At 40.8% G+C, this 12,972-nt stretch overlaps 1 protein-coding gene across 1 annotated transcript in view; it reads right to left on the bottom strand.

Annotated features, from left to right (window-relative positions):
• TWSG1 (twisted gastrulation BMP signaling modulator 1) overlaps nt 1-12,972 on the bottom strand; it is a 35,282-nt gene extending 22,310 nt beyond the window's left edge. The window contains exons 1-2 of the mRNA XM_079942694.1: nt 12,820-12,972; nt 11,127-11,283 (exon numbers count right to left, since the gene is read on the bottom strand). Coding sequence (XP_079798820.1) covers nt 11,127-11,249 — 123 coding nt within the window. The 5' untranslated portion in view covers nt 11,250-11,283; nt 12,820-12,972. The remainder of the gene's footprint in view (nt 1-11,126; nt 11,284-12,819) is intronic.

Raw genomic sequence — 12,972 nt, 5'->3', positions numbered from 1 at the left:
CCATCAGACAGACTTTCAAACTCGGAACAGAAGTATCTAAACCAAATCTTATCACCATGTTCTTTATAAATTCAAACGTTTGCCTTGAAAATAATTTAAACAAGTGAAATACAGAAAACAGAATTTATCCTTTTGGCTAAATAAATCAGCATACAAGTTCATGTACATACATGATCTACCAAAATATATCAAACGACACCCATTTCTTATATAAATCTTGTAACAAAATTTAATCCTACTTACTACAAAAGTACCCCAAAGCATTTCTTTAAAATCATCCAGGTGAGGTGAAATAGGGGCAGGTACAGATGAGACTGGACCAGCCATATGCTGACCACTGGTGAAGCTAAGTGACGGGTAAATAGGGACTTTACTATTCTCCCTATTAAAATTGTATTTGAAAACTTCCAAGTGTCCCAATGAAATCCTCATCTTTGGTCTTCTTTTTTTTGGGGGGAAGGGCATGGCACATGACTTGTGGGATCTTAGTTCCCCAACCAGGGATCGAACCAGTGCCCCCTGCAGTGGAAGCACAGAGTCTTCACCACTGGACTGCTAGGAAAGTCCCCCTCATCTCTGGCTTTTTAAAATAAATTTATTTATTTATTTGTTTTTATTTTTGGCTGTGTTGGGTCTTCGTTGCTGCGCGCGGGCTTTCTCTAGTTGTGGTGAGCGGGGACTACTCTTCCTTGTGTTGCACGGGCTTCTCATTGTGGTGACTTCTCTTGTTGAGGAGCACGGGCTCACAGGGTCTAGAGCACAGGCTCAGTAGTTGCGGTGCACAGGCTTAGTTGCTCTGTGGCATGTGGGATCTTCCCGGACTAGGGCTCAAACCCGTGTCCCCTGCAATGGCAGGCGGATTTTTAACCACTGCACCACCAGGGAAGCCCTCATCTTTGTTTTCTTTCTTTTTTTTTTTCCTGTTAACTTTATTTATTTATTTTTGGCTGCGCTGGGTTTTGTTGCTGCGCGGGCTTTCTCTAGTTGCGGTGTGCGGGCTTCTCAATGCGGTGCCTTCTCTTGTTGCAGAGCACAGGCTCTAGGCATGCAGGCTTCAGTAGTTGCGGCATGCAGGCTCAGTAGTTGTGGCTCGTGGGCTCTAGAGCGCAGGCTCAGTAGTTGTGGCCTATTGGCTTAGTTGCTCTGCGGCATGTGGGATCTTCCCAGACCAGGGCTTGAGCCCATGTCCCCTGCCTTGGCAGGTGGATTCTTAACCACTGTACCACCAGGGACGTCCCCTTCATCTTTGTTTTAATGTAATAATTCAACAGGTGAAACAGCCAGTGAAAATAAATTTTAGTCTCCACTTATAAACTTTATCAGCTATTCTGACTGCTAACGTTTGAAGGGAAACAAAACTTACTCCTCCCTTAAATTACATCAGGTCTAACTCATTTTTTTTTTTAAGGTTTATTTATTTACTTATTTCGGCTACACCAGGTCTTAGCTGCAGCACGCAGGATCTTTGTTGCAGCATGTGGGCTCTTAGTTGCAGCATGCAGCCTTCTTAGTTGCAGCATGAATGCCGAATACAGTTCCCTGACCAGGGATCAAACCCCAGCCCCCTGCATTGGGAGCGTGGAGTCTTACCCACTGGACCACCAGGGATGTCCCTAACTCATTACTTTGGCATATTAATTTCAGAGATTTTCATGAGGTATTAACTGAAGCAAAACAGGACAAAAATAAGTTAGAGTCACAACTTTTAAGAGCAGGGAAGCAGAAAAAAGAGAGGATACACTATAGGAAAATAAGGTAGTGTTTATAAAAGGAAAGAGGGAACATTGTATACTATATGCCAAAATATTACTAGTAGAGTAACAAATCAAGATAACTGTATGGGCTTCCCTGGTGGCCCAGTGGTTGAGAGTCCGCCTGCCAATGCAGGGGACACGGGTTCGTGCCCCGGTCTGGGAAGATCCCTCATGCTGCGGAGCAGCTGGGCCCGTGAGCCATGGCCGCTGAGCCTGCGCGTCCGGAAGCCTGTGCTCTGCAATGGGAGAGGCCACAACAGCAAGAGGCCCACGTACCACAAAAAAAAAAAAAAAAGATAACTGTAGCAAAAAAACTAATATGGAATTTAATTAGCACTCATTAAGGAAAAAGGAAGAGAAAGTTAATTTTTTAGTTTGCTGTGATTAAGAAATTCCTGATGTTACCTGAACTATTTATATTTTTAACTTAAAACAAAATACATTAAAAAAACTAGAATTATTAATGAGAAACTACTTTGAAATCCCAACTTATTTCAGATAATCTAAGATTTCTTTAGTAGTTAAATCAATTTTTAGAATAGAAAAAAAGCAGACTGTTGATTTAGTATATAAAAGCGCTAAATAAATATTCAGAAAACCAGTAAAGTGCTAAAAGAATGCATCAGTGATCTCTGAACCTAAGTTTGAATATCTTCATGAAATATAAAGTTTACATCATCCTAAATATGACCATAAATATTAGCTAAAAGTACTCACGAATCAGTAAGGAGTTTTTCAGTTTTTGTTTTTTAATAATTTTTTTAAATTTATTTATTTTTGGCTGCATTGGGTCTTCATTGCTGCACGCGGGCTTTCTCTAGTTGTGGTGAGTGGGGGCTACTCTTCGTTGCAGTGCACGGGCTTCTCATTGTGGTGGCTTCTCTTGTTGCGTGCAGAGCATGGGCCCTAGGTGTGCGGGCTTCAGTAGTTGTGGCACACGGGGCTCAGTAGTTGTGGCTCGTGGGCTCTAGAGTACAGGCTCAGTAGTTGTGGCGCACGGGCTTAGCTGCTCCGCAGAATGTGGGATCTTCCTGGACCAGGGCTTGAACCCATGTCCCCTGCATTGGCAGGTGGATTCTTAACCACTGTGCCACCAGGGCAGCCCTGGTTTTTCAGTTCTTAATACAAAATGGGTCTTGAGATTTCTGGTGTAGAAGCATAATATTGATTCAAATTTTAAATGCTCTTTTCACAAAAGCAGAAGAAAAAACAAGTAAAGATCTTATTAAAAGCAAAATCCTGTTTTACCATTTTTCCCCTGAAAGAAGACAGCTCAACCACTCATTATATGAGCAAAGAACACACCAAGATGACAATATTACTTTCCTGATGTTAAAATTACATTTCCTTCCTGTCAGAAGCACAAAATAAATATTTACGTAGGGACCACCCTTCTGCGTAGCAACTTGTAGGAGAGGCAGGAATGACTGTGCTGGTAAAAAACATTTACACAAGCCTGAGCTTCCAGGGAAAATGTTTTATATTTAGTTACTTCATGAGTTGTGGAGGGCTCAACATAAACAAATGTTCTAACTTATCCTCACAGTACAGCATTTCAACACTACAGATGTTGTTCAAACCAAATAACTAAAAGAAAAGCTAAACTCCCTCTTAGGAGGGAAGTTTCTTTACACTTCTATAGCATGGACTTTCTTAAAGTTCTTATCTCCCACCTTCATTTCTGTGCATGTTTTTCTCTAAGTTTAAGGAGAAAAGCTATCATTGCCATCTAAAATGTCAACGTGCCTTGTACTTTGTTGAATGTGAAAGTGGAATTTTAATAACTTAGTAGTGTGATGGCAAACAAAGCCCCAGCAATTCTTCACCTTTTCAGGGCAATCAACCACTTTGAGAACCTCCTGAAAGCTATGGACTTTTCTCCTAGAAAACAGTACATTTGCAAATTTGAATATAATTCTGGGGATCCCCTTTAAGAGAAGCACTAAAGAGGCCTAAGGACACCAGCTTACAGTTCTTGGCACATGAAACGCCAATAGCCAATCTATTCCTCAACTGAAGAGAACAGGAATAAAAGAGGGCACTAAAGTTCAAGTTTCTATCAGACCACAGAGGCAACCCCCAACACTAGGGCACAAAGACAAGAACCAAGCATCTACCAACCAACCACCACCCAGACCACAGCAAGAACACCAGCCATTCAAAACAAACCAACCAAAAACTTCTCTGCAGGAAAATGATCAGCCTCAGAGCAGAAAACACACTCCAGCATCGAGGGCTTCCCTGTCCCTCAGGCGATACCCTCCAGTCTGTGTATGTCAGCCCTCCCCACAAACACAGTCTCCCAATCAGGCTTTTTTTTTTTTGCAGTACGCGGGCCTCTCACTGTTGTGGCCTCTCCCATTGCGGAGCACAGGCTCTGGACACGCAAGCTCAGCAGCCATGGCTCACGGGCCCAGCCGCTCCGCGGCATGTGGGATCTTCCCGGACCGGGGCACGAACCCGTGTCCCCTGCATTGGCAGGCGGATTCTCAACCACTGCGTCACCAGGGAGGCCCCCAATCAAGCTTTTATGCTTCATTCCTAACTATAATGGACAACTAAGGAACACTATACATTTGAGGAAAGCCTCCTGCATGAAAGAGATATAAATTGAAAGAAAAAAATAATCTTGGAAGAAAGAGAAATCCACGTAACAGAATGGGGAGGTGAGGGGTGGAGACACACCTCCATCTCCATCAATAAAACTTCCAGTAAGTATTCTCAGGATATCTGAGAAAACAGTGCATTCAAATACAAGTAAAAGTGTTAAAAGAAAAATTAACAAGCAGAAAATAAGAAGTAAAATTTTAAAGTTATTGCTAAAATTTAAAAATTCAATAGAAAGGGTTCAAAGGTAAAGTCAAGGAACTCTCCCAAAAAGCAGAATGAGGTGAAAACAGATTTAAGATTTACGACACTACATACAAGCAACGAACAACCTGAAAATGAAATTAAGAAAACAGTTCCATTTACAACAACATCAAAAAGAATAAAATACCTATGAATAAACCTAACAAAAGAAGTATAAGACCTGTACGCTGAAAACTACAAAATACAGTTGAAAGAAATGAAAGAAAAATTTAAACAAAAGGAAAGACACTCCTTGCTCATGAATCAGAAGACTTAATACTGTTAACATGGCAATAATTCCCAAATTGATCTACAGAGTCAATGTAAACCCAATCAAAATCATAGCTGCCAATACCAAAGGCACAATCCATGAAAGGAAAAAATGGGTAATTTGGACTTTTAAAATTTAAAACCTCTGCTCTGCAAAAGACACTGTCAAGAGATTAAGAAGACAAGCCAGGGGACTTGCTGGGAGGTCCAGTGGTTAAGACTTCGCCTTCCAGTGCAGGGGGTGTGAAGTTTGATCCCTGGTTGGGGAGCTAAGATCCCACGTGTCTTGCAGCCAAAAAAACATTAACATAAAAATACAGAAGCAATACTGTAACAAATTCAATAAAGACTTTAAAAATGGTCCACATCAAAAAAAAATCTTAAGAAAAAGAAAACAAGAAGACAAGCCACAGACAGGGAGAAAATATTTGCAAGAGACACATCCGATAAAGGACTGTTAATCCAAAAGATACAAAGAACTCTTAAAACTCAACAGGAAGAAAATGAACAACTCAATTTAAAAATGGGCAAAAGACATAAAGACACCTCACCAAAGAGGATATACAGATGGCAAATAAAGCATATAAAAAAAGCTCAACATGTCATTAGGAAATTGCAAATTAAAACAACGAGATACCAATATACACCAATTAGAACAGCTAATATTCAAAACACTGACAGCAGCAAATGCTGGTGCGGATGTGGAGCAACAGGAACTCTCACTCACTGCTGGTGGGAATGCAAAACCGTATAGCCACTTTAGAAGACAGTCTGGCAGTTTCTTACAAAAGTAAACATACTCCCAGCATATGATCCAGCTATTGTGCTCCTTGGTATTTACTCAAATGAGTTGAAATTTTATGTCCACACAAAAACCTGCACATGGATGTTTGTAGCAGCTTTATTCTTAATTGCAAAACTTGGAAGTAATCAAGATGTCCCTCAATGAGTGAACAGAAAACAAACTGTGATACACCCATAAAATGGAATATAAATAAATAAGCTATCAAGCCACAGAAAAACATGCAGGAACCATAAATGCATACTGCTAAATGAAAGAAGCCAGCCTGGAAGGGCTACATACTGTATAACTCCAACTGTATAACATATTGAAACAGCAGAATTATATAGACAGTAAAATGCGGTGGGGGATGCAGAGGCCATGTGGAAGCACAGGGGATTTTTAGGGCAACAAAACAATTCTGTGTCACACTGTAATGGCAGATATATGACATTATACATTTGTCAAATCCATAGAACTGTCGAACACAAAGCATGAACCCTAATGTAATGTAATGTGGACCTTAGTTAATAATAGTATGTCAATATTGGTCCATCAATTGTAACAAATGTACAAACTAATGCAAGATGTTAATAGTAGGGGAAACAGTGGGTATGTGTAGGGGAAAGGAGTATATGGGATCCTTCTGCACTTTCTGCTCAATTTTGCTGTAAACCAAAAACTACTCCAATTAATAAAGTCAAATATATTTATATATAAAAATCCTAGCTGGCTTTATTACAGAAATCAACAAGCTGACCCTAAAATTTATATGGTAATGCAAGGGCCCAAAGTATTAAAAACAAATCTTGAAAAACAACAAAATTAGAAAATTCATACTTTGTGATTGTAAAACATACCACAAAGCTACAGTAATCAAGACAGTGTGGTACTGGCAAAAAGATAGATATATAAATCAATGGAATACAACTGAGAGTCCAAAAATAAACTCTTACATTTATGGTCAAATAATTCTCAACAAGAGTGTCAAGATAATTCAACAGAGAAAAAAATAATATTTTCAACAAATGATGCTGAGACAACTAGATATCCATACACAAAAGAATAAATTTGGACCCCTACCTAACACCATATACAAAAATCAACTCAAAATAAATTGCAGACCTAAATATAAGAGCTAAAACTACAAAATTCGTAGAAGAAAATAGACAAGTATATTTATAACCCTGAGTTAGGCAATGGTTTCTTAGTTACAACACCAAATGCAAAAGCAACAATAAATAAATAAAAAAGACTGCATGAAAATTTAAAACTTTTGTGTTGCAAATAATACCATCAAGAAAGTGAAAAGACAACCCACAAAATGGGAGAAATTATTTGCAAGTCATATATCTGATAATGGACTTGTACCCAGAATATATAAATAACTCTTATAACCTAACAATAAAAGGACAATAAGCCAATTAAAAAATGGGCATTGGTTCTGAATAGACACTTCTCCAAGGAAGATATATGAATGCCAATAAGCACATGAAAAGATGCTCAATATCATTAGTCGTTAGAGAAATGCAAATCAAAACCACTTCACACCCACTAAGATGCCTATAACAAGTGCTGGTGAGGATGCAGAAAAATTGGAACCTGCATACACAGTGGTGGAAATGTATACAGCCACTTTGGAAAATACTTTAGTGGTTCCTCAAAATGTTAAACATAGAAAATATGACCCAGCAACTCTACTCCTAGGTATATACCCAAAAGAAATGAAAACAGATACCCACATAAAAACTTATACACAAATATCCACAGCTCCATTACTTGCATAGCCAAAAGGTGGAAACAATCTAAACATTCATCAACTGATGAATGGATAAATTAAATGTGGCATATCCATACAGTACAATATTATTTGACCATAAAACAACAAAGTACTGATACATACTGTAATACAGATGAATTGTGAAAGCATTATGCTCAATAAAAGAAGACAGGCATAAAAGACAACATATTGTATGATTCCATTCATATTAAATGTCCAGAATAGGCATATAGAGATACTCTGATTAAAAAAATATATATTTAACACATAATAATAGTTGGTTGCTTTCTCTAGAAATATGTAGAATTAGAAGGAAACTCTGAGATCACCCAGCCGGTCAAGTCACAGTGAAGATGTGACAGATTGTATTTTCCAAACATGGCCACGTCATTCACCCCATCCACTAAGCTCTCCTTAGTGTTACACTCATGCTCCTCCATCAGAGGCGGGGCCTATGTACCCTCCTCTTAAATCCCGGAGGCGGGGCCTGTGTACCCTCCTCTTAAATCCCGGAGGCGGGGCCTATGTACCCTCCTCTTAAATCCCGGTGGGCCTACCACCATGATGGAAGTAACAACATAACCTCAATGGTGTGGCCATAAAAGGCAATACAGCTTCCCCTGCTGTGTTTCGTGAGACACATGGTCTTGGAAGCCCTGAGCCAACATATAAGGAATCTGGCTAGTCTTAAGCCAGCATGCTGGAGAAGTCATACAAAGAGACTACTGACAGGGAGGGAGGAAAGGAGGGGAGACAGAAAGGGGGCCAGGGGGGTGAGAGAGAGAGAGAACGAAGAATCTTCCTAGCCCAGCTTTGTGATATCCAATACAGCAGTCACTAGCCACATGCAGCTGTTTAAATTTAAATTAATTAAAATGATTAAATTTAAAAATCTGCTTTTCAGCCACACTAGTCATATTTCAAGTGCTTAACAACCACGTGACTAGTTTCTACTGTACCTGACAGGGCTGATGTAGACCATTTCTATCATCATAGAAAGTTCTAGTGGACAGCGCTGCCTCAGGTAATTTCAGCTGCCAGCCTTCAGGCCGCCCCAGCTAATAATGCTGTGTGGTGCAGATGAACTATCCTACCAAGCAGCACACAGGATGCAAATTCATGCTCAAAATAAATGTTGTTGTTGCTTCCAGCCACTGACCTTTGGGGTGGTTTGTCACACAGCCACAGTGAGGGAATGCAAGGAGAGTAAAGGGCAGGATGTGAAATAATCAGTGGAGTCCATAAAACCAGGTAAATGGTAGAACCAATCACATTTCACTGCAATGTCCAGTAAGTGCTTAGCACAATGTCATAAGTGCTTAGGAATAAATGAACAAGAAAACCCTCAATACTCAAGGCCTCTATCATTTTAACCCCAAGCACCCTGCCACTATGCACCAGAAGCACTGTCTCTACTACCAGAAAAAGATTTGATGATTCCTAGTTTTGAAGGAACAGGAATCAGAAATGTTTGCATCGGTGAATTAGTGGTTTAAAAAAAAAAAAAAAGAGTCCTACCTTCTTTCCAATGAGTTTACTAAAATCACCATTTAACAAGCAGGTGAAGCTTCACCTGACTTTCCAGTTTTTACACGTAATTTTTACTCTACTTTTTGAAGCATTTTGTAAGTATTACAGAATTTTAAACTGAAAAGCAAAACAAACAAAAACTTTTGAGAGTTTTTATCAATAGCAACCAAACGCTTTCTTCTTTAAATACTGCCTTACCAAGCAAGGTCTTTCAAATAAAATCCAATTTTTAATTATTTGAATAATGGAAATTACAGACTTGGAGAGTCAAAAAATAATTTGAGATTTAAGTAAATTTCTACCTAAACATGAATATAGCAATTGTTATGAGACTTTATTTCCAATAATGAATAATGAAGATACATTGAAACAACGTGGGAAGTGGCACAGATTCACCTCTGACCACAGCACAAAGCTGGACTTCATGAGAAAACTACCAAATTTTCAGCCAGCACAAGCCTAAGCAGACGTGCCATATCAAAACTTCCATGTAGGGACTTCCCTGGTGGCGCAGTGGTTAGGAATCCGCCTGCCAGTGCAGGGGACATGGGTTTGAGCCCTGGTCCGGGAAGACCCCACATGCCGCGGAGCAACTAAGCCCGTGCGCCACAACTACTGAGCCCGCGCGCCTAGAGCCCGAGCTCCGCAACAAGAGAGGCCACCACGAGGAGCCTGCGCACCGCAACGAAGACTAGCCCCCGTCTGCCACAACTAGAGAAAGACTGCAGGCAGCAATGAAGACCCAATGCAGCCAAAAAAAAATTAAATTAAAAAAAACTTCCAGGTATAAAACTACGTGATATTAAAGAATTATTGTTAATTTTTAAAGTGCTAATAGCTATGTTTTCAAGAGTTCTTATCTTCAGAGATAGACAATACATTTATGATAAAATAATATCAGGGGTCTGACTGACACTAAACAGAGCTATAGGGTGAACAGTGCAGGGGAACAGAGATGAAGCAAGGGTAGCCCCGAGTGAATGATGGCTGTAACTGCTGATTATTACTGCTGTTCATTATACTCTTCCCTCTTCTATTTATGCTTAAAAACATCCATAGTGAAAACCCTAACCCTAACCAACCAACCTCTCTAGTTAAATGTTTTGGTTAAAATGCAAAGTGAGGGTACAGAGTATGAGATGGTGACCACCACACTCACATAAAGGCCAGGCTTCCCAAAATTTTAACTATTAATGAGGACCAAAATGTCACAAATCAGCACATAATGCCTCTCATCTATAAAAATCATTACCACTTCTAGTACCTACAAATGCTCTCATGTCAGGATCACAGCTAAGAGGTAGCTGAGTCGTACTTTATACAGAATTCTAATATGTGTGGTTACTGAATTTCTTAGCCAACAGCTGGAAGAGAGGCTAATAAATACAGACCCAAGACTGCTGACGGTCTAACAGGATGAGAAAAGAGAGAACAGCTGTGTAAGACATGAAGTTCACCACTAATTAATGCAACTTTAAGAACAGTAATAACCAGTATGTGTATGGAAAGGCCACAGGCTTCGGGTTCAAACACAGGCCACCTTCCACAGCCACTTAATAGCTCTGTAAACTAAGCCATTACTTAACCTCACTTTTCTCTTCAGAAAGGCCTGCCTTGATGGCTGAGAGAGAGATCACTGTCAATCATCTTGGAAGCACATTCTCCAACATCTGCAACCTTGAGAAACCCTGACCCTGAATACCCCAGCTCAGCTGCTCCTAGGTTCCCAACCCTCAGCAACTGCATAAATAATAAATGTTTACTGCATTAAGTTGCTGTTTGGGGTAACTTGTTACTTAGAACAGACAATTAGTGTATTATATTTAGGGAACAGTTTGTCTATGATTTGACTAGCTAAATTTTTTTTCTAAATATAGTGAGTCTTTTTGCTATGTAAACTAGATTATACAAGGGAACCCTTTAATTCATCTGAATAGGCTACTCATCACCTTGTAACAGCACGTTTACAAAGCTGGATATCATTTTCCGTACTGAACTCCTTGAGTCTGACATTGCTTGTATGCAAGAGAAGTATGGGGGCAAAACCCCAGACCAGTGTCATGGTTCATTACCTCAGACCTTACACTCTCTATCTGTATATATGTGCTCTGTGTCTGCTCTACAGTATATTTTAATAGTAAAAAAGTACTCTTAGTCCTACCTGAATGAGGCATTTGCTCACATCACTAGCACAGAGTGCTTTGTTACAACTCAGTGACATGGGGACCCATGTCAGGAACACCAGGATGGCTACAGTAAGCATAACAACAGAGCGTGACTTCATGTTTCTTCAAAGACAATCACCAACTCCCAGGAAGCTAAACAAACAAACAAAAAGAAAAAAAAACAACAAAAACTTTAATTCAAAGGCAAATGCTAGGGTAAAAACAAATACAAAAATGAAAATCAAATAAATAAACCAAGACTCATTGTGTTAAAAGACTTTTGAGTGACTGTTTAAAGATTATTCTCAATGAAAGATTACTTAAACACTCAAAAAAAAGCTACAATATACAGTAATATCTTGTTAGCCATCTTCAGAGATATAGAATTCTGAAATTCCTCAGAGTACCCAGAAATGGTGACTGTGAAAATTAAAGTGCATATGTGTGTGTGTGTGTGTGTGTGTGTGTGTGTGTATACATACCATCAGTAACCTGAAAGTATCAATATATGAAGCAAATAAGTAGTTTCAATGCTGCACTGCTTTGCAAAACAAAAAAACCTATTAATATTGTATTATAATTTAAAAAACATTTATCAATATTTTAATTCTTAGAATTAAGACAAATTTTAAAAATGCAAATTATTCTAGTGTCTACTTGTTACTATCTCATTTTGTCTCTTAACATAATTAGCCAAAATGAAGCAGCTCAGCGGAAGGAGTGGACAGTTGCTCCTTAAATAATTTAGCGAATAACAAAGGGAATAGTAAATTATTAACTGCATTAAGAACTCTAACTTACCAAAATGTCAAGATATTCTTTTAATTCTCTACCTTAGGTACCAGTGATTCTTCAAAGATATTGAAGAAAATATTACAGTCCAAAAAGAAAAAGGAAAGAAAGACCAGCACAAATTCTGACAGTGGCTGAACAACCAACAGTCATTAAACTTTTAAAAATGAGAAGATAAAACTTCTTGGGGTTTAAAACACACACCCCAAACAGAATCAATTAAATAAACGACTAGTGATGTAAGACGGATAAAAGGTGCGTTTATGGGCCTTTATGATTGCTGTAAACCTGTATTCTAAGTGTTAGCAAGAACAATAAAGCAAAGGCAAGAAGAAGGTGAAGAGTACCGGGCTCTGTGCCCGTGTGGCTCGGTTCTGTAGGAGAAAGCCCCAGGGGCCGAGGCCGGGGGTACCCTCCTGGGACCGTCAGGACCCACCGCCCGCTTTACTGAACCTCACGCCCAAGTCCGGTGACTCCGGAGCCACCGGCACGTATTCGTGGAGGCCAAAGAAGGCATCGGAAAACGGATTCTTCCAGAGCTAGTTTTCTCCCCACAGCAACTGAAAATGGGATATTTTCCCCCACCTCATGGCCGTCTGCGTCCCGCTCCCCGAACCTCCCCAGAACAGGCGTCCAGGTGAACGAGGCACGCAGAGGCAGGTAACCGAGCTCCTCCTAGGGGAGCGGCTCCCTCCTGGGCCTTGGGAACAAAGCGCAGCAGCCGAGCGGGAGGCGCTGACAGCGGCCCCGGCCGCCGACGGAGGAGCCACGCCCCACGCCCGCCCCGCCTCGTAGCCGCGGAGGCCGCCCAGGCCGCGCGGGCCCGGTCCTCCCGCTCCTCCCGCCCGGCCGCGGCCTCCAGTCCCAGAGCGGCACGAGCCACCCCCGCCCGCTCACCGTGCGCCGCGGCGCCGCGAAGCAGCCTGGCTCTCGTTCCCCGCGGGTCGGCCGAGCGGGCGCGCCACTCTATGAAGGGAGGCAGGCCGCGCCTCCACTCAGTCCTCCGCGCAGCGCCCGCGAGCCTCGGCCGTAACACAGGGAGAGACCAGC

Source organism: Stenella coeruleoalba (genome assembly GCF_951394435.1).
Source record: "Stenella coeruleoalba genome assembly, chromosome: 14".
NCBI classification, from domain to species: domain Eukaryota; kingdom Metazoa; phylum Chordata; class Mammalia; order Artiodactyla; family Delphinidae; genus Stenella; species Stenella coeruleoalba.
This window is presented reverse-complemented; position numbering and strand designations above follow the sequence as displayed.